The 26,395-nt window shown below is 42.0% G+C and overlaps 1 protein-coding gene across 1 annotated transcript in view; it reads right to left on the reverse strand.

Annotated features, from left to right (window-relative positions):
• PRKCH (protein kinase C eta) overlaps nt 1-26,395 on the reverse strand; it is a 230,477-nt gene that overhangs the window by 14,132 nt on the left and 189,950 nt on the right. Inside the window, exons 11-12 of the mRNA XM_044231956.1 lie at nt 17,963-18,101; nt 17,202-17,390 (exon numbers count right to left, since the gene is read on the reverse strand). Of these exons, the coding sequence (XP_044087891.1) occupies nt 17,202-17,390; nt 17,963-18,101 (328 nt within the window). The remainder of the gene's footprint in view (nt 1-17,201; nt 17,391-17,962; nt 18,102-26,395) is intronic.

Genomic DNA, 26,395 nt, shown 5'->3' on the forward strand with positions numbered 1-26,395 from the left:
AGTTACCAACAATGTTTGAAGCAATCATCCGTCCATGTCTAAGGTCATATGTAAACCTGCCTCGCCTTAACTGACCTTTTCCCCGACCGTGGTCCAAATGAGGAAGTCAGCCAACAAAGAAAAGAAAGTGACTTCAGGAAAGATTCTGGACACATTTACTAAAGGAAGCAGAATGTTTTCTAGGGTCAATAAAAGTGCTTTATAAGCTGCAAAGAGTAAGTGAGAAGGCCAGGGTGGAAAATCTGCTTCCACCCCGAATGTAAGCGTCAAGGTAACTGGAGAGCAGGGACAGGGGAGGGGTCAAGAATGCATGCATTCAATTCGTAGTCTCCTTTCTTTGGGGGTCCTCATTAACGTGGAATTTCACTACCGAAGCAATCAGAGATACATAGAGGCTTAAAAGTTCTTTCACGGCTGTGGAAAAGGTAGGTCTACAGGGGAAAACAGATCTGTGTCCCCTTGAAGGTAGCTCTCCAGTGAAACATAGGCCAGGTTTGTACCAGAATGTCCTGGGAAGCCTCCTGTACACCAAGGAAAGGACAGAAGAGCGCCTATGATAGAGGGGCATAAAGGTTAACTGGTTAGGCTCTGCAGTTTGACTCTGTGTGTTCGTATACCAGTGAGCTGTGTGACCTTGCACAAATTTCTTACCTTCTCTGGGCCTCAGATTCCTCAATTATAAAATGGAGATCTTCCTGTACTTCCTAAGGTTATTATGACAAGAAAATGCCTGGCACAAAACAAGCCCTCAATAAATGCATTAGTAAGCATCTTGTTAAACCATTGTAGGTCCATCCTGTTCCACCTAAAGCCAGAGGCATGGACGGCACACCTCTGAGAGTGAAGTCTGACGTCAGCCTTGACCCTGAGGCTCATCTGGCTTTCCCTGCCACTCGACTTTGTGGCCAAGAAAGACACAACAACGTCTGTTTCTGCTTTCACAGTTTCCAACAGTGGGGTTGTTAGGATGGTCTCTGGAAAATAGTTTTTCTGAGAGCAAAGATTTCTAGAGACCATCTTAAAATAAGAAATACAAGTAACAGTCAGGTTTTGCCATTCGGTTGTGTCTGCTTGAACAACAGAAGGAAGATACTGAGCGCAGGATGAAGGGTGCACTGGGGCAACTTCTTTGTGAACCCAGTGCCGGGGGCAGCACTCGCATGTCTGGTAAGCTCTGCTGTGCCCCAGGAGGCTTTGGTTGTCAGCAGTCGAATGTTCCAGAGGACAGACTTTAAACTAACCCTGTATAATAACATCTCTTGAGAAAACAGGATCCAAATGTACTTTGAAACTCATTAAAATGTAGGCAATGGCTATTTTTTCCTCTTTCAAAATCTGTCTGATTGCAGAGGAAGACGACTGGTATATAAATAGACCAATTAGTCTAATAAGATTTTCTTCCAGGAGGGAGAAAACACTGTATTTTCTCCTAATAGTTGAATTTGGCTGTTGAACAAACAAAATGACCTTCTCCTGTCATTCAATTTCAGACCAAAGAGCAGAAAGCGTTAATGCTGGCAAATCAGAAGGGAAAGGAACCATCCCACAGGCCATCCCATCAATATTCCAGGGAGATGCTCCTAAATGGGAAGAAGGCATTCTAAGGCTCTACAGAGAATGCTGGGGAGAGGAGGGCAAGAGAGAACACAGGACCCAGAATGGAGAAGGGTTCACAGCTATGATGGCCAACCTCATCAGGGACGTCCAGTTGATGGGGGCGGGTAACAAAATGCATGCCTGTGTGTGCCTGCTGCAGTCACAGGTCTGTCACCAGTGTAACAGGCAGAGACTAGCCTGCTTATGAAGACCAATCCTCAACCACCTCCTTCCAGCCCTTCGTGCCAGCTGCAGGGGCGAGGCACAGACCTGGGAATGACCTATCCTGGCAGCACCAGCCAGCCCAGAGCACAGTTAAGAGGGACAAGGGGACTTGTGAGCTAGCTGCTGGGGCAGCAGGGGAGGAGAGAGACACCAGGACTTTGATTTGGCATTGCTAAGTCCCTTTTCCACAGGAGAAGGCAGAGACAGATATTTAAACCTGAGATGAGGCTAGGATGGGGCTTAGAGGCCGGTGGGAAGGATATACAATGTATTTTTTGAATAGCTCTGGGGAAACAAACTAATATTCTCAAGTACAGGTTATTATATAGACTGGTGTTGCCATGGAATATTGGAAGAGCCAAGAGAAGGAAAGCTGTTCTAGCTTGTTCAGATTGGGTCTGAGCGGAGTTTACTAGGCAGGCCTGGAACTGGTGATCTGCACGCCTATGGCAGTAGACCACCTGGCCATTCTCAAAGCACAGAGAGATCCAGATCCAGACAGATTTGGGCGGGGAGCAGCTGTAGGAGTGGAAAAAAGAATGGTACATATTCTAGGATTATCTGCTCTTGTTTTGTGAACAATAGTATTGGTGTTTTGATAGAGATTACATTCTATCTGTACATTGCTTTGGGCAGTATAGACATTTCAGCAACATTAATTCTTCTAACGTATGAGCATGTTATATCTTTCCAGTCATTTGTTATTATCTTTCCTTTTATTCCATGTTACACCGTCAAATAATCCTTAAATTTGTATGTACACAAAAGACCCTCAACAGCCAAAGCAATCTTGAGAGAGAAGGACAGAGATGGAGGCAGCCCAATCCCAGATTTCAAATAATGCTACAAATCTACAGTAATCAAAAGCAGGATGATACTGGCACAAAAACAGATGCAGAGATCAATGGAACAGAACAGAACCCAAGAATAATCCCACACTTATACGGTCAATCTATGACAAAGGACTACGAATGTGCAAAGTCTCTTCAATAAACGGTGTTGGGAAAACCAGACAGCTGCATGCAAAAGAATGAAACTAGACCACTTTCTTCTACCACACATAAAAATAAACTCAAAATGTTTTAAATATCTAAATGTGAGATCTGAAACCATAAAACTCCTCAAAGAAAACATAGGCAGCATCTCTTGGACATCGGCCTTAGCAACATATTTATGGATATGTCTCCTCAGGCAAGGGAAACAAAAGCAAAAATAAACTATGAGAAATGCACCAAAATTAAAAAGCTTTTGCACAGAGAGGGAAACCATTAACAAAACAAAAAGGCAACTTACAGAATGGGAGATGCCATTTGCAAATGATATATTCAATAAGGGGTTAATAGCCAAAATACAGACAAAACTTAGACAACACCAAAAACCCAACAATTGGATTAAAAAATGGGCAGAGATTTTGGAGAACAGGGTGGAGATTTCTCAATAAATTAAAAATAGAGCTTCCCTATGACCCTGCAATTGCACTACTGGGTATTTACCCTAAAGATGACAGATGTAGTGAAAAGAAGGGCCATCTGTACCCCAATGTTTATAGCAGCAATGGCCACGGTCGCCAAACTGTGGAAAGAACCAAGATGCCCTTCAATGAACGAATGGATAAGGAAGATGTAGTCCATATACACTATGGAGTATTGTGCCTCCATCAGAAAGGATGAATACCCAACTTTTGTAGCAACATGGACGGGACTGGAAGAGATTATGCTGAGTGAAATAAGTCAAGCAGAGAGAGTCAATTATCATATGGTTTCACTTATTTGTGGAGCATAACAAATAACATGGAGGACATGGGGAGATGGAGAGGAGAAGGGATTGAAGGAAATTGGAAGGGGAGGTGAACCATGAGAGACTATGGACTCTGAAAAACAACCTGAGGGTTTTGAAGGGGTGGGGGGGTGGGAGGTTGGGGGAGCCAGGTGGTGAGTATTAAGGAGGGCACGGATTGCATGGAGCACTGGGTGTGGTGCAAAAACAATGAATACTGTTACGCTGAAAAGAAATTTAAAAAAAAAAAAAAACATGGGAAGAGGACCTGGATAGACATTTTCCCAAGGAAGACATACAGATGGCCAAAAGACTATGAGAAGATGCACAACATCACTCATCAGCAGGGGAATCAAAATCAAAATCACACCTGTCAGAATGGCTAATGTCAAAAAGACAAGAAGCAACAAGTGTTGGCAAGGATGAGAAGAAAAAGGAACCCTCGTGCACTATTGGTGGGAATGCAAATTGGTGCAGTCACTATGAAAAAAGGTATGGCAGTTCCTTGAAATATTAAAAATGGAAATACCATATGATCCAGTAATCCCACCTCTGGATATTTACCCAAAGAAAACAAAAACACTAACTTGAAAAGATATATGCATCTCTATGTTTATTGTCACATTTTTTGACAATAGCCAAGATATGGAAACAATCTAAGTGTCCATCCATAGATGAATGGATAGAGATGTGGGATATATATACAATGGAGTATCACTCAACCATAAAAAGTAATGAGATGTTGCCATTAGTAACAACGTGGATGGACCTAGTATGTATTATGCTAAGTATAACAAGTCAGACAGATGCTGTATGACACACTTGTATGTGGAATCTAAACAAAATAAAACAAAACCAGAAAAAGACTCCTAAATATAGAAAATAAACTGATGGTTGCCAGTGAGTAGGTGGAGTGGGGGAGGATAGGCAAAATAGGAAATTGAAGGAAATTGACAGGTATAAACTTCCAGTTATAAAATAAATAAATCATGGCATGAAAAGCATAAGGAATATAGTCAATAATATTGTAATCATTTTGTATGGTGACAGATGGTAGCTACATTTATTGTAGTGACCATTTCATAATGCATGTAATTATTGAGTCACTCTGTTATAAAACTGAAGCTAACATGATATGGTATGTTACTTATACATCAATTTTAAAAAGGTACAATTGGGGGGACAAGATGGCGGGGTCTTCTCCAGAATAGACCACATACTGGGTCACAAATCAGGACTCAACCGATACCAAAAGACTGAGATTATTCCCTGCATATTCTCAGATCACAATGCTTTGAAACTGGAGCTCAATCACAAGGAAAAGTTCAGAAGGAACTCAAACACCTGGAAGCTAAAGACCACCTTGCTTAAGAATGCTTGGATCAACCAGGAGATCAAAGAAGAACTGAAACAATTCATAGAAACCAATGAGAATGAAGACACTTCGGTCCAAAACCTATGGGATACAGCAAAGGCGGTCATAAGGGGAAAATATATAGCCATCCAAGCCTCGCTCAAAAAAATAGAAAAATCCAGAACACACCAGCTGTCTCTACACCTTAAAGAACTGGAGGATCAACAACAAATCAAACCAACTCCACACATAAGAAGGGAAATCATTAAGATTAGAGCTGAGATCAATGAGGGAGAAACCAGAGATACAGTAGAACGTATCAATGAAACTAGAAGCTGGTTTTTTGAAAGAATCAGTAAGATCAATAAGCCACTGGCTACACTAATCCAAAAGAAAAGAGAGAAAGCCCAAATTCATAAAATTATGAATGAAAAGGGAGAGATCACAACTAACACCAAGGAAGTAGAAACAATCATCAGAAGTTATTACGAATGCATCCATTTATCTAGGTTGCTAAGCTTACTGGCATATAACTGTTCGTAATAACTTCTTTTTTTTTTTTTTTTTAGAGAGTCAATTATCATATGGTTTCACTTATTTGTGGAGCATAACCAATAGCATGGAGGACAAGGGGCGTTAGAGAGGAGTAGGGAATTTGGGTAAATTGGAAGGGGAGTGAACCATGAGAGACTATGGACTCTGAAAAACAGTCTGAGGGGTTTGAAGTGGCGGGGGGGGGTGGGAGGTTGGGGTACCAGGTGGTGGGTATTATAGAGGGCACGGCTTGCATGGAGCACTGGGTGTGGTGAAAAAATAATGAATACTGTTTTTCTGAAAATAAATAAATTGGAAAAAAAAAGTTATTATGAACAGTTATATGCCAATAAGCTTAGCAACCTAGATAAAATGGATGCATTCCTGGAAAAATATAAACTACCAACATTGAGCCAGGAAGAAATCGACAACCTGAATAGACCGATATCTAATAACGAGATTGAATCAGTGATCAAAAACCTCCCAAAAAACAAGAGCCCAGGACCTGACAGATTCCCTGGGGAATTCTACCAAACCTTCCAAGAAGAAATAACACCTATTCTCCTGAAGCTGTTTCAAAAAATTGAAGCAGAAGGAAAACTTCCAGACTCTTTCTATGAAGCCAGCATTACCCTGATTCCCAAACCAGGCAAGGACCCTACCAAAAAGGAGAATTTCAGACCAATATCACTGATGAATATGGATGCTAAGATTCTCAACAAGATCCTAGCCAACAGGATCCAACAGCACATTAAAAAGATTATCCACCATGATCAGGTGGGATTCATCCCTGGGCTACAAGGATGGCTCAACATTCGCAAATCAATCAATGTGATACAACAAATTAATATGAGAAGAGAGAAGAACCACATGGTCCTCTCAATTGATGCAGAAAAAGCATTTGACAAAATCCAACATCCGTTCCTGATTAAAACGCTTCAAAGTATAGGGATAGAGGGAACATTCCTGAACCTCATCAAATCTATCTATGAAAGACCCACAGCAAATATCATCCTCAATGGGAAAAAGCTTGCAGCCTTCCCATTGAGATCAGGAACAAGACAAGGATGCCCACTTTCACCACTCTTGTTCAACATAGTATTAGAAGTCCTAGCAACAGCAATCAGACAACAGAGAGAAATAAAAGGTATCCAAATTGGTAATGAAGAAGTCAAACTCTCTCTCTTCGCAGATGACATGATTCTTTATATGGAAAACCCAAAAGACTCCACCCCCAAACTACTAGAACTCATACAGCAATTCAGCAACGTGGCAGGATACAAAGTCAATGTGCAGAAATCAGTGGCTTTCTTATACACTAACAATGAAAATACAGAAAGGGAAATTAGAGAATAGATTCCATTTACTATAGCACCAAGAACGATAAGATACCTGGGAATAAACCTAACTAAAGAGGTAAAGGATCTGTACTTGAGGAACTACAGAACACTCATGAAAGAAATCGAAGAAGACACAAATAGATGGAAGAACATTCCATGCTCTTGGATCGGAAGAATAAACATTGTTAAAATGTCTATACTGCCTAGAGCAATCTATACTTTTAATGTCATTCCGATCAAAATTCCACCGGCATTCTTCAAAGAGCTGGAGCAAATAATCCTAAAATTTGTATGGAATCAGAAGAGACCCCCGAATTGCTAAGGAAATGTTGAAAAACAAAAATGAAGCTGGCGGCATCACCTTACCTGATTTCAAGCTTTATTACAAAGCTGTGATCACCAAGACAGCATGGTACTGGCATAAAAACAGACACATAGACCAGTGGAACAGAGTAGAGAGTCCAGATATGGACCCTCAACTCTATGGTCAATTAATCTTTGACAAAACAGGAAAAAATATACAGTGGAAAAAAGACAGTCTCTTCAATAAATGGTGCTGGGAAAACTGGACAGCTATATGTAGAAGAATGAAACTTGACCATTCTCTAACACCGTACACAAAGATCAACTCAAAATGGATAAAAGACCTCAATGTGAGACAGGAATCCATCAGAATCTTAGAGGAGAACATAGGCAGTAATCTCTTTGATATCAGCCACAGCAACTTCTTTCAAGATACGTCTCCAAAGGCAAAGGAGACAAAAGCGAAAATAAACTTCTGGGACTTCATCAAAATCAAAAGCTTCTGCACAGCAAAGGAAACAGTCAAAAAAACAAAGAGGCAACCCACGGAATGGGAGAAGATATTTGCAAATGACAGTACAGACAAAAGGTTGATATCCAGGATCTATAATGAACTCCTCAAACTCAACCCACACGAAACAGACAAACACATCAAAAAATGGGCAGAAGATATGAACAGACACTTCTCCAATCAAGAAATACAAATGGCTATCAGACACATGAAAAAATGCTCATCATCATTAGCCCTCAGGGAGATTCAAATTAAAACCACATTGAGATATCACCTTACACCAGTTAGAATGGCCAAAATTAACAAAACAGGAAACAACATGTGTTGGAGAGGATGTGGAGAAAGGGGAACCCTCTTCCACTGTTGGTGGGAATGCAAGTTGGTGCAGCCTCTTTGGAGAACAGTGTGGAGATTCCTCAAGAAATTAAAAATAGAGCTTCCCTATGACCCTGCAATTGCACTCCTAGGTATTTACACCAAAGACACAGATGTCGTGAAAAGAAGGGACATCTGTACCCCAATGTTTATAGCAGCAATGGCCACGGTCGCCAAACTGTGGAAAGAACTAAGATGCCCTTCAACGGATGAATGGATAAGGAAGATGTGGTCCATATACACTATGGAGTATTATGCCTCCATCAGAAAGGATGAATACCCAACTTTTGTAGCAACATGGACGGGACTGGAAGAGATTATGCTGAGTGAAATAAGTCAAGCAGAGAGAGTCAATTATCATATGGTTTCACTTATTTGTGGAGCATAACAAATAGCATGGAGGACAAGGGGTGTTAGAGAGGAGTAGGGAATTTGGGTAAATTGGAAGGGGAGGTGAACCATGAGAGACTATGGACTCTGAAAAACAGTCTGAGGGGTTTGAAGTGGCGGGGGGGGGTGTGGGAGGTTGGGGTACCAGGTGGTGGGTATTATAGAGGACACGGCTTGCATGGAGCACTGGGTGTGGTGAAAAAATAATGAATAATGTTTTTCTGAAAATAAATAAATTGGAAAAAAAATAAATGCATATTTATTAAAAAAATAATAAAAAGGTACAATTTTTGTCAATGCCATAGCTTAATAAGTGGTAGCAATTATTACTACCTTATATACATATCTATGTTATATGTTCTTGTATTATAGCAGGCATTGACCTAAGTGCTTCGAATTCGTTCTGTATAATATTTATAGGGACCCTGATTATCATTCCCATTTTACAGACTGGAAAACTGAGGAATAGTCCAATCTGTAAGCTGTTCAATGCCACCCAGTTCGAGAGTGGTAGAGCTGGGATTCAAACCCAGGTGTATCTAGCACTAGAAGTCTTTGCTTTCAGTCACTGCGCTAACCCTCCTCTTAAGGCAACCAATCTTCTCATTTGGATTCTGGATTAAAGATACCAATGTGGATTGACAGGTCAGGAGGAATCACAGGATAACATCCAGGACCTCATTTGAATAAGAATACACAGCACTTTGTGTGCTTTCCGTTACACCTCCTTCGCTGGCCCATGGGACCAGAGGTTACTGAGAGAAGGGGGAGAGAAACCAGTCCTGAACTTACAGAATCCTTTAGTCTGACTACCTTGCTTTACTTGAAACAACTGGGCGGTCTTTATACTGGAGAAAAGAAGATAAAGGGGCACTGTTGAAATTTTCAAATACCAGGAGAGTTGTTGGCAGCAAGAGGCACTTCTAAATAAAAGAAATATGTTCAGGGAGGGGGAATTAAAGGGACATATATAAGCTTATAAGGGCAATTAAAGTAAGTTTAATACTCAATGCCATGAAGTGACAGAAAGGGGTTTCCCAGGAAGAGCATGACGGTCTTACTAGAAACATCTGAAGAAGAACTTCTGGGATTTGTCAAGGATGCCAGATGCCCTACATGGCATCGGGTGGGAAGGGAGACCAACGAACGGCCTCCGTGGACTATGGGCTGTTAACAAGATTCTACAGTCTTATCTTCCCTTTTGTCTCTTTTCAGATTTATCATTAAAATTTCTGGGAGAGAAGAGCTAACATTCTGACATGAAGGTGACCGTACCTCCTCCCTCAGCTAGAGAAGCCACAACTCGTGTGGACTTGTCTTTGTGAAAAGTAAAATGAAACAAAACTTGCTCAAGCTAATCTCCTGGGGCTGGTCATGAAGAAGGGGGCACATGAGTACATTTGGAAAATACCAACGGATCAACGTCTATACTGAGAAGTTACTTATAACTAACCTACATCAGAATATTCCTTAAGTTTCTCCAGAGACACAGTACACGGTGTACTTTATTTTCTCCTCATGAAAGCCAGTAGAGTAAATGCCCTGTCCTGTTGCAGTTCCCGTAAGGGGGCAGAACCAATGCTAAAATCTACAGTGGGTTTGTTGGCCCTATTTTTCATGCTGTCTGTGATTAGAATCCAACAGCCTTTCTGTGGGCCTCTACATAACTCCTTTTCAGTGCTTCAAACACTCTGATTTTCCTGTGTTTTATAATCATTATAGCTTCCCCTGAGTCTCAAGTCATAGGACAACGTTGGTTTTAAAAAAGGCAAAGGTCAGAGGTGAGTCCCAGAGATCGAAGTCCAAGGTCAGGCACTTGTGACAACACTTGTGTTGGCCAATATGGTTTTATGCCTGGCAAATGACTGTCTCAAGCATCCCTGACTGATGGGGCAGGTTTTACCGCTTTCCTGAGTGTTAAAGGAAAAGAAAGCTCTACTCACTGTGGCCACTCCACAGGCCCAAAGCACTTCTTCATTTCGGATATGATTCCCCCCAAATACAGCTATTTAAAGGAAGCAAGTACTAAACAAGGGTCCTCCAGAGAACACGACACAGTGCCTTTTATTTTCTCCTGATGAACCTAGGCCAACACCCTTCTTTTTATAGGATACACATTATCTGTGGTATCCAAACCAAACCTGACCATCAACTGCTAAAAATTATTGATCTTTGATAACTGGAAAGGACACATGAAAGAAAACAAAGTATACTAGTTCTATTCACAAGAATTTTTCCAGCTTAAAACAGATAGCTCTTCTGACCCACAGATCTCTGTTAGCAAATCACCCCATAGAAAAGGTTTCCATGCTCCTTTTACAAAACCTCTGATATCTTTACCCACATGGATAAGATATGGAAATTAAAGAGGCAAATGGTATTAGTACTCCATTTAAAAAAGAAGAAGGAAAAAAAACCCAAAACAAAACAAAAACTCTTTCACACTGCCAGCCACAAATAAAACATTAGGACCTCTAATTCCTAAGTAAACTTATGAGCTAAAAGGGGGAGGAGGGAAGCTGAGAACAGTATCTTTCATGAACTATGATAAAAAAAAATACCAAATAGGGGCGCCTGGGTGGCTCAGTGGTTTAAGCCTCTGCCTTCAGCTCGGGTCATGGTCTCGGGGTCCTGGGATCGAGCCCCACATCAGGCTCTCTGCTCAGCGGGGAGCCTGCTTCCCCCTCTCTCTCTGCCTGCCTCTCTGCCTACTTGTGATCTCTCTCTGTCTATCAAATAAATAAATAAAAATCTTTTTTAAAAAATGGCTTAAAAATAATACCAAATAAGTCTGTGGGAGGATCAGTGTGCTGGTGTTTTTCTGTCTTCTGCCAACACTAGCATTGATCTATCTGTAAGGAAATGGTTCATTTCTGAAAGATGTTAACTGCACTAGCAGTTTCAGTAAGAGGGCTGTGGAGCAGCTCAATTTCCTCACATGGGAACTCTAGTCCCATTAAAGCACTGTCTGGTTGCATGTTAACCTTCTCTCTTGCTAAAGGATCTTTCAGTAAATTTCTTTTGGATTTTCCCCGTCACAGTATTGGAAAATCAATTCTAATGATCCAGAGTTGGATCCTCTACCTGGTCCTAGTTTTTCCTCCACTTCCTCAGCCTCCTTCAGGCTGACTGCCTCCCTTCAGCATCTCGAATTCTGCCAGGAGGGGAGTGGGAATGGAGGGGGTCAAATTCAATGCTGCTCTCATCAACTGTCTGGCAGCAGACATGGGACATGCTTGATCCCAGCATTAATCGTGATTCTCCCTTTGTGCACAGAGGCAAACAGAATTCCTGCAGACAAGGCACAGATGATGAAATCTGAGAGTTGTGAGGACAGATCAAACCCACACAAGCACACACACACTTTAGTTCCTATAAAGCTTAGGAACAAAAGCACTCTGTAATCTCCCTCTAATGCTGAATTTACAATGCCTCCTGAACGGACAAAGGTGACTCAGGAGAATACACCAAACTCCTTTCAGCACTTATTTAACCTGGCCACCTGTGTAAGCTCAGAGACAAGGGCATGACTTCACCTGAGTCAGCACCGAGACTCGTGATCCCTAGCACGAGATGATGTATCACAAAGGAAGATTCACTTCACAGAAAGGCCCTTCTTAGCTCCGTGGACTCGTGAGGGCTTCCCTAAGTCTCAGTCTCTCTCCCTCTCTCTCTCTGGAGCTACATGAGGGAAAACTCAGCGCAACCACAAAACTTCTAAACAAACTCCGTATTTTCTTCTGTGTTACAATTATTAGCATTTGGGGATAATCTAGTGCCAGTTAAGGAAACTCAGCCAACAGAAAGCATGTATTATTCTAAAACCAAGGGAAAGAAAAACATTTTTAAAAATCGGCTTTAAAGACTTAAACCGGAGTGCCTTTACACAAGTGTGTCTTCATATATCTTTTCTGTGTTAATGTCTGTGGGTCGTGCCAGTTTTTATAATCTATAAGCGTGAATGGGTGGGACTGTTTTGCTTTTAGAGCATGGACATGTGAACATTTCACATACACATTTAAAGGGAAGATGAGAAATGAGAGACAGAAGGACAAGCAAGAAAAAGTCTTCCCATTGCAGTTTTCTAGTGTATGTGATGGTTATTTTAGTTGTAAGGATTACTGGTTAATGATTTGGGAATTTTTCCCAAGTAGAAGTCCTGGGCTAAACACTGTTTTTCCAGCTCCCCTCTTCCTGATGGTTCTGTGCCCCAGGGGAGTGTCCTCATAGGCAAGTCCTCTGCCTCTCGCTCCGTCTATATGAAATGCCTGGACATGCACACACTAAGAACTCAGAAGTTCACAACCTTGAAAGGCAGGTGGTAAAGGTGATCATGGGAAGGACTATGGTCGAAAAGTAACATCGATTTGGGAGTTCTGTTGGGTACGAGACCGGTGCCCATCCTGTTCAACCACTCACTTTCTATGGAACAGGGGACAAGAACACCCCCTTATCCCCACATCAGGGGACTCACATTATTACACCATACCAAGCCACAGGGTCCTTGGCATCCATAATTCTATAGTATGCTACAAAAATGGGTATCCAAACAGTTTCTACAAATAATAATACCTTCCAGTTTAAAAGGTAAGAAGGAATTCAGAAAACATTTTGTTTTGAAGGGGGAAAAAAAAAGGCAACCAAAATATTCATCAGACACCAATTCCAGGAACAGGGCTAACCTTATGTTCCAAAGAAAAGAGCATCAGGAAATCTCAGAAGCCAAGTGGGGGGATGGCTCACCACACTGAGAGTGGTTCAGGGAGAGGATGTGAAAGGTTGGCTTGGAGATCTTGGCCCTTCCTGCCTCGATGGGAAAGGGCAGACCCAGACTGCAGGAAAGGATCCCACAGGGCAGCAGGGGAGCAGCTCAGGGCAGAGCTCACCAGAGACGGCTGTCTTCTTCACTGCTCTTTATTTAAAAATCCTTCTTTGGGGTACACATAGTTATTCAACTTGGGATTGAGAAATACTTCTTGGGAAGGTAGGGAGACTGTTTATGGCTGTTAAAGAATGAATATGCTAAAACCACAGACAATTTTATCTTTTAGCATAAAAATGGACACCCAGTCCAGGACCTTGAGACTCCTACCAGCAATCAAAAGGCACAGTTGGATCCAGATCCAGATCCACCGTGTTATAACATGCCTCAAAATTTCCTTCTTTTTTAAGGCGAACGATTGTCCATTGTATGCATATTCCACATTTTGTTTATCCATTCATCTCTCGATGAACATTTGGATTGTTGCCACCTTTCAGATATTGTGAATAATGCTACCATGAAGATTGGTGTACAAATATCTGTTCAAGTCCCTGCTTTCATTCTTCTGGCAATACATCCAGAAGTAGAATTTGTAGGTCGTGTGGTAATTTTATGTTTAATGTTTTGAGAAACTGCCTGCCATCTTGTTTTCCACAATGGCTGCGCCATCTTACCTTCCCATGAAAACTGCACAAGGGTTCTAATTTACTTGTTTAAGGTGCTGAATGACCTTTGGTGAGTCATAATTTCTCTGGGCCTCAGTTGCCATATCTATAAAATGAGGGGATTAGAATGGACAATCTCTAAAGTTTCTTCTAGCAATAAAAAACTATATTGTTCTAATTAAATCAAGTAGCAATTAAAGCCAGAAAGCAGTCTGAATGGTTTATAAGCATGACTTGATACCTTAAACCTTCTTCCTAATACAATAAACAAAGTAAACATTTTTCAAAGAAAAGGGCAAAAAAATCTAAATCTTTTCAAAGATCCAGCTGCCATTGATGACGGTAGTGGTCACCTCCTGAGCACTTCCTCTGCTGAACACTGTTCCAAATATTCCCCACACACTAGCTCATGCCCCACTTGCACAGATAAGAAAACTGAGGCATTGCAGAATTACACTATGTGCCCAGGGGAACACAGCCAGAGAGCAAAGAGCCAAGATTTGCCCATGGGGACAGGTTCTTCACCACCAAACCTCCTCAGTGTTTCTCCTCAAGTCCTGAGTGTTCTTAACTGTTTTCTTTCTTTTTCCTTGATCATACTTCCATTTAAATGTCTCAGCCCTCTGCAAAGAATAGCTGAATTTCCTCTGCTATGGCATTTAGGCTTCTTATTTTTAGGCATAGAGGCTGAAATGTACAAAACTGTCCCAGAAATCCTCTGGGTAAATGCTTTTTAGTAATTTTATTTGATACCTTTTCAAGTGTTTTTCAGAAAATCACTTTTAAGGGACACTCCTTGAAGGAAGAAGAAACAGGATCCTTATAGTATTCTGGATAATAGTCTTATGACGTGGATTTTATTACCTTGATTTTGTAAGCAAAGACACTGAGATTCAGAGAGGTGTGGTAGCTCACCCAGGTCACTGAGCCAAAATAGAACAGAGCTGTGAGGTAAGCCTGTCACCAAGTGAAGCCCACGCTTCTTCCTACAGGGAGACTCCCCACCAAGAACACAGAATGCCACTTAGGAAAATCACTGCAAGGTCAATGACATATCACAATCTCAGGTGCTGTCTCTACCCAGTTGAGCAACTGGTATCTAAAAGAAAAATAAAGGGAAGTGAAGAGGTTCACAGGTTCCCCGGAGCAAATCTGCAAGGAGAGGGAACTCTGTCTCCAATGAAGATTAGACTCTCTTTGGGCACCAGAGGCTCTGTTTTCTCTTAGAGCAAAGATTGTGGAGGGAGGATATTACTGGATAACAAATATTCTAGTTACAAAACAAAAATTATATATATATATATATCTCAAAGATATAGTTTAAAGTAATTGGACTTATCTGGTTAAGAAGAAACCATCTTACTAGTTCTATATGGTTTTTAATCTTGCTGAGTACTAATTCTAGGTTTTATAAGGATTGGGTGAGGGAGAGTAAGATCTAGGTCCCAGATTTAGTTGGGAAAAACTCTCTCAAGAGGATTCTGAAATACTAAAATAAAGTTCAGGACTTCTAAAATTTTGAATAAAAATATTAAGAGAAGGACATGTGAGTGATGGCCAATTCAAATGATAAGGTGACCTCAAGATTTCCACCGGATTCTGACAAAAGGTAGGAGATATTTATCAGAGAAATGACCTGCATTGTTAACCCTACATTGAGAACATTAATGTTTCTTGAGGCATAGACTGACTTATTTCCTACCCTTCATGATACTTAGCATAATGACATTTATATACCAAGCCAACGATGAACATTTCTTTATAGTTTGAACCAGTATTTTCATTTGAATTATAAACTCTGAGGTCTTTCTTGTAAAAATTAAAAATGCTACACGAGCTACAGTGATTGAATTGAATACGTACGCCATGAAAAACAATGAAAAAAAAAAAAAAAGAAACAGTAATGACAGTAGCAGTTGTCAGCCACAGGGGGTTAGCACATCTGAAGAGCCAGATTATGGACCACGGTACTGGAGAAGTAATAATGCAGCATAAGCCTGATCCTGTAGCATGATTAGGTTGTGTTAAAGTAGCTTAGGTCATTGGAGTTGGCTGGGGCCAACCTAGGTGAGTACAGTTCCCTTCCAGAAGTTTAGACGTTTCAGGGCACGAATCCACATAGACAAGCCCTCCTTTGTCTTTTATTTATGAAATTATAAAAGCCACACTGTCTTTGTTTCCTGAGTCAAAAACTTCTACCAATGATACAAATCACTTGTTCTTGTGAAAACAGGCTAGGTAGGAGACATTTGGTAGAATCCAAAGTGACTTCACTTTTGTTTCTATAAGAGATTTGTGTTTCCTCAATATCAGGAGAGTTCTGGCACGTAGCCTTGAGAATCAAGTTACCAATTACAATTCACTTTGGCAATATCTGCCTGAGAAGGATTTCTATGATTATCTCACTTGTAGTGATAGGGAGAACTCTCAGGGACAATCATGCCTTCAGCCCCAGTACATGGTGACCTGTATACAAAATGTTCTTGAAATGACACTGATTATGACTGAAGATTTCTAAACAGAGATAAGTCTCCAACAAGATAGCCAATATTTCCCAAATTTAGTTTTTGGTCTCAAATCACTGAAAAGGATATAACTTGAGGAAGGTAATTCTTATCCCCTAGAAACTATCTGACAGAGAATGGATTATTCTGGTCTTTCCCTACTTGATCAATTGCCCTTTTATCCATCTTTATTCCTCTATGTATCTAGCACATGATAATACATGATTTGTGAATTCAACTAACATGGTTCTAGGAATGACAGAGATCACATGTGCTCTTTCATTTTCAACATAAAAGCATCAAATCCATGTTTCCTCCTCTCTTCAAAATAAGGCTTCCAGAACAGTACATGCATACAAAAAAGACTTTTTATGATACATTAACCTCCCTGCCCTGACTCCTGGGCCTGGCACCTCATTTATTATTCATTAGAATAATATGGACCCACAAGAGATCTGCCGAAGTCAGGAAAACCTCTCCTGGCCTCGCCCAGCACTAAGGGAAAGACCCTTTCAGCCCGGAAACACAGTCAAAACCCAAACAAAGCAGGAATGGCATTCACCTGACCCAACCCCCTGGCGTGTCCTGACTGTGTAAAGGGGGTGCACCACTTCACCTACGCTTCAGCCACAAGCTAAAAACACTAGATATTCGGCAAACAACGTTATCAGCAGCTCGCAGCTGGCCCAGAAAGAACTACTGCACCACAGAAGAAGACACTCTGGTTCTTTTCTTCTGCAGATTAAAACATATCCTGCAGTTAGCACTGGTTGCTCACCAGTGCAAGGTGCTGGAAGGACCCTAAGAAGCACGCACAGCCAGCTGGTTTACCAGAGGCCGGAACTGGCTGGGTAAGGCACACTTACAGATTTCAGGATCCCTGTGGCATCTTCATGGAGCCAAGTAGGGTAGACCACTTCATCATTCAGGATGGCCTCAAAGAGGTCATCTTCGTTCTCCGCCTCGAAGGGTGCGTGACCACAGAGCATCTCGTAGAGCAACACGCCCATCGCCCACCAATCCACCGCGGGTCCGTAGAGCATTTCCTGGAGGATCTGGGCAGAGGGGGCATTGGGAGAACATCTGATGAACACATGGGTCCTGAATGACTAGGGAAAACAATGGATTGGGAAATAGGCTCCATTTCATCTCTAGAGAGTGGTCTCTTTTCTCTGTGGTTCAACTCAGAGGACTTTCCACCCAGGTCATCAGACATCTGTGGCCTGTTTCAGCCAAGGTAAAGGCAGGTACAGATCCAAAGCAGAGAGGGTTTGGGCACGGTGTCCCTATAGAGGGAGGAGGACATTGGGCTCATTCACTCGCATGGGGAAGACTGAGGGACTTGTCTTTACTTCGCTAAGTGGGGCTGGGATCAAAGCACAGAGCAGGGGCAACCAGGAAAATAAAGCGCTGTGAGTAGAGCACACTCTGTCCTCTTTCAGGGCGAAGGCCTAAAGCCCCTGCAAGGTTTACACAAAATCTTGAACTCAAATCATTATTTGTAGGAACCAAGGACATTTTCAGGCACCCTTCACCCCGTGAGGTCTACTTTCAGCACGCCCACAGAGCTTAGTGCACAGAGGCAGCCCGTGGCATTGATACTCGGGATTCCCCAAGCTGCGCTCACCTCTGGAGCAATATAGTCGGGCGTGCCACAGAAGGTCGCCGTGGTGACTCCGTTACAGATGCCCTCTTTGCACATGCCGAAGTCCGCCAGCTTACAGTGGCCCTCATGGTCCAACAGCACATTGTCCAGTTTGAGGTCTCTGAAAGAAAGAGCGAGCAGCATATGTAGGACGGCCAGGCCCCACACCCCGATGGGCTGGCTTGTGGGATGAGTGATAAGACCACACCAAGCAAGCTTCCGGCATCCACCTCAAAGGAAACAAACTTCTCTGGGTTATCTTGGAAAAAGCTTTGGGTCAACTCTCAAAATTTGCCTCATGGTTCCTAGACAATGGTCCTATGTGAATAGGTCACCGCGTCTAACAACCGAGAGGCAATGGTTCCCCCTCATGGTGGGGGGGGGTCTTCATGGTCGCTACAGAACCCTCCTTCTGGAGCCTCACCCCTCCTCCCCCTGCTCCCCCTGGGCTGTGGTGGGGCACCCATGGCTCTGTGTTCCTACCCCTGCTCTGGGAATCAAGTTCTGCTGGCCTGCTTGGCCTGAGGGAAAGATTGGTGTCTGTCCAGCCCAGGATCACATTTCAGCTCTGAGAAGGGAGGAGATGACCAAGCTGGTGGGACCAGTTTCCAAGCTGTGCCCTGGGAGCTGACGAGTTGATACAGCCTGACCACACAGGTCTTACAGAGAGCGGTCACCGGAGACACCCAGGAATGAAAACAGAGTCCTGTTTTCTAGGAATCCCCGATAAGTGAGATAAAAGCAGAGGAGTTTTCCAGGCACACATCAGTGGGGACACAGAGCAGTCCTCCTCTCTGCTTGGGCACTCCTGGCAGCCGTCTCGCCAGGAGTAAGCAGTGTAAGCAGAGGTGTGCTGGGTCTCTGCGCACCCACTGCAGAAAAGCAAGCTTTTTCCACCCTAAGCCAAACCCGGCCTCGTTCCCCACCTCCATACAAAATCCCACTTTCTAACAAGCAAGTGTTTTCAGTGGGCTGTGATCCGTGGAAAGTTTCCTTCCACCACAGCCCCCACACAGCAGAAGCTAGACGTATGTAACCCATGGGAGGGAGGACTTGCGAGACGCAGGGCGGCCGGTGGAATGACTGGGAGCCTGTACATGGGAGGGAGGCCACTGCCAGCAGTGTGGTCTTTCTCAACTGTTCTTTCAGGAGCGGTCGCAGACCCTAGACCCTATTAGCGTCTGCTTGTCTGGATCCTCGGGGACAGACAGCGCACATCAGAGGTGGTCAAGGTGAGAGATTAAAGTCTGCCGCCCCAGGAGCGGGCAAGACTGTGGGGGATCAGAGTGAGCCCACGGGTGGCCTCTGTCAGCACCATGTTCTAGCCCAGCCAGCCAGGCCCGTGTGGACCTGCGCCCAGAGCCCGCTCTCCCACGTTGCCCAACAAGGTTATTGGGTCTCTGAATTCTCCTGAAGCTGTTAGCCTGCTGAGGGCTCATAAAGGATTTTCTTTGGTAACAGAAAACAAGTGCTAACAGAAACCTACAACGGTCTCAAGAACTGACCTGTGATTGCTCAAGGGAGTTTGTGACTAACATCCCAAGTTCGAGGTTTAATTGGATATTACTCAGTTGCTGTCATGGGTAGCAGGAATTGTTCCGGGAGAGATGAGTGCTTGCAATGAGCGCTGTAAGCCACCCAGAGACGTGCCCTCTGCACAGAGAAGTCCAAAAACCCGGCCTCATGGCCTGGAAGACAGACCCGGGCGTGCAGGGGGAGCGACGATCCCCATTACAGGAAGCCCGAGGCCACGGAGGGAGGTTATATACTTCAGTCTTGCCATTTCAGACTCATTTTTGGCATTCTTCAGAACTGTGTGAGGCCCAAGGGAAATGCCGTTGCTGGTTTCATACCAGGTGCTATCTAACAGACAAAACTTCCACACCGGGCTCCCAAGGGGCCTCAATTAAGAGCATATTTTAATCCCAGGCTACGAGTTCGGCCCTCTGTCCAGATACCTCACACTTTCTCTTTAAATTCTGTCCTGATATCCCGGGATAGTCAACGTTGTCCCTGGAGTACTCAGTTCATGCCTCCATGATGGTGCACCCGGCTGGTGCTGTATTCCAGAAGGCTCTGTCTGTGTACCTGTCTCCCCCCTTTGCTGGAGCTAAAGCCTTCCTCCCCCCTCGCTCTAGCTTGGGCCTGGCAGAAGGTGCTGACCAAAGAGATAAACAGAAGCATTTCATACAGACGACAGTGAGCTGTCCTAGCCAACTCAGAGCCTGTCGTATTTTTAGGGGAAGAAAGGAAGCTTCGTAAACCCCACTGGGATCCTTGTTCCAAAGAAATTAAACTTAGACAAAGGGATGTAATTTACTCCTTAGAGATGGATTCCAGAGGGAAAAGAAGAAACCTGAAATATAAGCTCAAATTCTTCACTTTGGTGAAGCTGGAGAAGGGAAACTACTTTCGGAAAGGCAATTATGGACCCAATTATAATACCTTGCTTGCAGCCAGATAAAAGAGTAAAATGGTGACCGGGTTAGTTAAATAGATCCAAAGGTTAAAGATCCATTCATGGCCATGGTCAGCTTCCTTTCTAAGGGTAATCATTTTTACTTAAAAAAAAAAAAAAAAAAAAAAAAAAAAAGCAAAAATCACCCATTACTATGACTTTGAAATAGGCAGAGGTCAGTTTTTGCCTTTGGAGTAGTTCTTCCACCTCCAATGCCAACATGTAACTCAACAGCCAAACTTAACAAGGCTACACAATGAAGATCACAAGTTTATACAGGGCAGAGGCTCAGATCCCAAAATGCCAAATACACAATTATGGGCTCATCATTCATTAGCGGATTGAACACCAGTATTTCATAGCTCTAACTTCTGTCATACAAGCAGAGAAGGGTAGAAAGAGTTATTTTATATATTGTTGTTGCTGGGTAATCAGGGTTAAAATGCCCACAGTGGTTTCACAGAAGCATCCCAAGTAGTTGAGGACAAAGGAAATTCAGAAATTCTATTTATTGTGTTTCCACCATGAACTATTCCAAGAGTCATAAAACAGAACGACCTTAGATCACTGGAATCAGTGACTCTTCCAAAAGAAATAAAGGAAGGTGAGTTGAGAGCTGGCTTCTTGAATGAGAATGACTCTAAGAGACTATTCAGTAACTATTTTTAATGTATTTGAAAATTTATCATGGAAAATTTCAAATCTACACAAACGTGCAGAAAATAGAACTCCCGTGGTGAGTTGCATGGCCAATTTTGCTTGTGTATACCTTCACTCCTAATCTCATCCATCTTTCTTCAAGTTTTGAAGCAAACTGAAGACATAAAATCATCCCATCTATAACTATTTTAACACCTGAATCTAAGAGACAATAATTCTTCAATAAAATATAACTTTGATACTGCTTATTCTAAAACATACAGTCTATACTATTACAAGTATATTGCTTTTTGTGTGCTTGTTTGGGTAGGTGTGTGCATGTGTCCAGGGAACCTGAAGAAAGATTCTGTGGGTAAGAACAATAGTATAATAGTAGCTACCATACACTGAATGCTCATCAGGTGGTAAGTGCTTTAACCCTATTATTTTATCCTCATAGCAACCCTCTGAGCTAGGATCTACAGCAACATCATTTAGTTACCAAGGGTAAATCCAGGATTCAAACTCAGTTCTGCTCACCTCCCTCCAAAGCACGGGGTCATCACCCCCTAGAGCAGGCAAATACACTCTCTTATATACCGGTATTGCATTGCTGGCTAATCAGAATAAGAACTACCTGAGAATCAGTAAGTATCCCAAGACTGAATTATGATAAAGGGACATTTTTGTGCACATCATTTTATAATGATCAAAATTCTACCAAAAAAAATTTTTTTTGCTTTGGTTTTTAGTTTGTGCATGGAGAGGGAATTCAATGGATTTTACCCAAACTTTGAATGTATGGGAGTAGTAATGTGCACACCAAATGTGTCTCTAGTGGTCAAATATTCAGAAGATAATTCACTGCTCTCTTCTGAGGAGGAGAGGCTGGTGGATGGGTAAGGGTGAAGAAGTAGATGGAAAGAATGAATTTAATATTATAATCACAATTTCACAACAAAACCATTTAGGGCTAGCTTGTATTTTGAATGTCTGGGTTTATATAAACTTGCAATTTCAAGGCAAGACTGATTGTGTTAAATTGGTAAAAGAATGTTGAGGGGCGCCTGGGTGGCTCAGTCAGTTAAGCATCCAACACCAGGTCAGGTCATGCTGTCAGCATTGTGAGATGGCCCCCCAAGGGCTTCAAGCAGCTCCGGCTGGCTCTGCTCTGGGTGTGGAGCCTGCTTAAGATTCTCTCCCTCCCTTGAGCTCCTACCTGCACTCTTTAAAAAAATGGTGAAATATCACTGAAATATCAAAAGTCTAATATCTGATTTTATCATCAATTAGATAGAATGCCATTCATGTATTATTTAACCCAAGATATATTCAGCCATTAACCCATCCCATAAATCTTAGAGGACCACATCTGAGCCAAATAATATGCTAGGGGCTCAGAGTCTGGAATGAGACAGGAGATAGCAGGAACCTTTTAAGGCAGGGGCCAGTCAAAATTCCAGTTTTTGGCCTAAGAAGAAAGAGAAACCATCAAGAAAGTTTTACATAGGAGATGGACAGCATTAACTTGTGATTTTACAATGAACCTCCAGCTACGACGTGGATGACAGGTTAGGGGGTGTTGAGAGAACTTGAGGAAACTAGCTGGAAAGCCACTGAAGTGTTCAGAAAAACAATGATGGTGTCCCGGAGCAGGGTAGAGCAGTAAGGCAGAGAGAACTACATGGTCCCAGAATGATTAGGGGGTAAAAGTAAAGGGAGGTAGTAATGGAAGGATAGAGACAGTAAAAGGGAAGAAGGCGTGAGCATGTTCTGGGCATGTTCTGGCTCACAGAATTTGTTTTGGACATATTGAGCTATTTTTTAGACATCCAAGTAGAGACATTTAAAGGCAGCTGAATATACATGGCTAGAAGTCAGAGGAAAAGCTGGGCTGGACATATAAATTTGAGAGTCATTAGCAGAGTGTGGGTAAGTTCACCTGGGGAGAGGGAATGGAATGAGAAGGGTATCCTAAGGATAAGATCCCTGGTCTTTTTTACACTGGGTCCACAAATACCAGTGATAAATCAGAGCCAGAGTAGGTATACTGTTGAGTGCCTGGGAAAGTAAGCTTCCCAAGGACCCAACTCTTCCGCCTCCAAGTGGGCCATCCCTTGTCTTGCCAAGGCTTAAAGGGTTAGAAAACATTAACCCTTTACATTCAAAATCATCTAATGGATTCTTCCTAGGTTTGACCTTCAACCCCAGCTACGTGATGTGATGCCTTTGTAAGCATAAACTCAGTATTCTAGTTTACAAAAGGGTTCATTGCCACATCTTTTGTAATAGCAAAAACTTGGAAATAAGCCAAATTATGTATTACTAGGGGAATGGCTAAGCAAATATGGTATATCATGACAAAATTTTATGGAAGCTGCTAAAAAAAGAAGTCCTTTATAAAAGACTAAAGACATTTTTAATGACAGAAATTTTATCTTTTGAAAATTATTTCTTTTGTGATTATAGGAGTAATATTTTCATTACATAAAATTCAGTCATTCCTGAAAAAAACAGGGAAAATGATGACAGTCTCACAGTCTTCAAATCTTTTCTTCTTAATACTCTACTAAAATGTATTATGAGTAACTTGCTTTTCTTACCTAATAAATATTTTGGACATATTTCTATATCCTGTAGGTCTGTCATATTTTCTATAATGGTTATCTAAGATTCCATTTGAAAAGTGTATCATAATTTAACTAGTCCCCTCTCCATGAACATTTAGATGGCTTTTAATTTTTTAAAACATCAAACCAGAAAGTAATGAACATTATTTGCATATTTGTAGGAAGGTTTACTATGGATAGGTTTTTAGAAGTAGAAATGCTGTGTCAAAGGATATAAATGTTTACAATTTAAACATATGTTGAGCAATTGCTGAGAAAGTTTGCATCAATTTATACTCCCACCAATAGTGTACAAGAACATCCATTTGGCTTCCTGACTCAAATCAAACATCATCCTTAAGTCATTGCCAATTTGCTAGGGAAAATGATCTCATTGTTTTACCTTCATTTCTTGATTATTAATGAGATATACCTTTTAAAAAAATGTTTAATGACCATTTGTAATTCTTCTGTCTGTTGCCTATTCACATGTTTTACCCATTTTAAAATTTGAGTTATCTTTCTAATTATTTTTTAGAAGCTCATACAGATCATGGATAGTAGTGATTTGTTATATAGATTGCACATATTATTGTTCAATTTGTTTTTAAGTTTTATTTATGGTAACTTTCATATTTTTATACAGTCAAATCTTTTCATTTTTCCTTTATGGCTGCTGGACTTCATGACTTATTTACAGGCTGATACAATTCCAAGTGGAAAAGCATGATACAAATAATTTTTCAATATTCTCTTAATTATGGTTGTTAGAAAGGTAGAGGGAAGAAAGAAAAACAGGAGAGAAGAAAGAAGAAAGAAGAAGAAAGATGGAATAGTAAGAAGGAAGGTTAAAAGTCTATTTTTGGGTGATAGGTTTATAAATAGCTTTTCTTTGCTCTGTGTTTTCTAAATCTCTTATGGGAATTACATATTATTTTGATAAGCTGGAAGAAGTCATTAAAATATATGTTTATGTGTCTTGGTTTTAATTCTTTTCTTTGGTTTCTGTACCATTTATGGCCATAATTCCCAAGGAAGATGTGTAGGGGCTATAAGCCACTGGTAGAGATGGAAAGGATTTCTTTTTGCAATGCAGGCTACAAGGGGATGTTGAAAAAAAAAATCAACTTAGTTGGTTACAGAACCTGAACATTTGTGGGCTCAGAATTGCAAACCTGTTGCCACAAGTTCATTATTCACTCCTGAAGTGAATAGCTCAAGGGTCTATCAAATACATAATTGTGGATGACATTGATGTTTCGACTGCCCCATGATGTGTCCCTGTATTCTTAACCAACTTAAGCATGAAAATGAGGCCCCTGCTTAAAAAAAAAGGCAACATTCCTAATTATTATATTAAGTCCTCTTGCCATTTATCTTCACGAAGTGCCATTTTATCTGGTTCTATGGGGCTGATTCAACAGAACAAATTAGGAACAAATATGTGAAACATGTAAAATGACTCATTTTCTTTTTTTTTTTTTTTAAAGATTTTATTTATTTATTTGACAGACAGAGATCACAAGTAGGCAGAGAAGCAGGCAGTGAGTGAGAGGAAGCAGGCTTCTTGCTGAGAGAGCCCGATGCGGGGCTTGATCCCAGGACCCTGGGATCATGACCTGAGCCCAAAGCAGAGGCTTTAACCCACTGAGCCACCCAGGTGCCCCAAAATGACTCATTTTCTAATGAATAAAGTTCACAAGACATTTCCCAACTCTTAAAGTATCACCACCTCTCCTCTGAGGCTCCCCTATCCTTTCATAGTTCTCCCAACAGCTACTTCAGTTGGGAAATAATCATAAAAATGACCCTGTACAAGTCCAGCTATTACACTCCCTTTAAAACAGGGCCAGGGTCTCACAAACCAATCCCCCGCAGGCCAGGTGTCAGTTTCATTCCAGGTCTGGTGGTGGATGCCCTCAATACGTAGGCAGCATGTTTCCACCGTCACTGCTGTGTACACACAGGACCAATTTAACTTGAGCAAAGGGACCAAGAGATTTCCCCTTGCCTTGTCCTATGGTTGGAGAAAAAAAATGTACAAGGAAAACACTCATTGCCTCTCTGGACAAATGTAGGAGGCCATGAGTGTGGTGAATGTCCACAGTGTGCCAGTCATATATCTCCTTAGGGACCACCAAATAAATGAGCCGTCAAGCTGACAGTTGAGCCTTCTCTCTAAAGTTTTTCACTCCAAGCTCCACACCTCTACTCCCGGGGGGATGAAATTCCCTAGCTGAAGTGGCACAAATTTATTTAGTAGCTCCCTACAGTACTTTTCTTTTATACTTGCCAAGAAAACCTCCCTGACCAACTCTCCCTACCAAAAGGCTTCCTATGTGATCCACAGCTGCGTTCAGCATGCAGATGCCTTCAGCGAGGGAAAGCAGGCAGGTAGGATGGAGGGCTTCGGACAAAGACACCAAGGAGATGACCGATCCTTGGTGGTGAGGGGTCTCTTGACCATTGGGCCTCTCTCTGACAACACAGAAAGGATGCCAGAGCAAAGGATACACTTCGCCAAGAGTTTTTTCTTTTCTATCCTTATAAGTAAGGATAAGGCGGTCAACACGCTGAATTCCGCTGAACTTTTCAGGCTTCCCGGGTGCAGAAAGCTGGGTGCAGCTGACCCATGGAAAACCACTTGCCAGGGCATCTTTGCTTCCCAGCCATACAAATCCAGCAGAGAAATGGATCAGAGAGTCACAG

The sequence above is a fragment of the Neovison vison genome, chromosome 13 (genome assembly GCF_020171115.1).
Source record: "Neovison vison isolate M4711 chromosome 13, ASM_NN_V1, whole genome shotgun sequence".
Lineage (NCBI taxonomy): Eukaryota > Metazoa > Chordata > Mammalia > Carnivora > Mustelidae > Neogale > Neogale vison.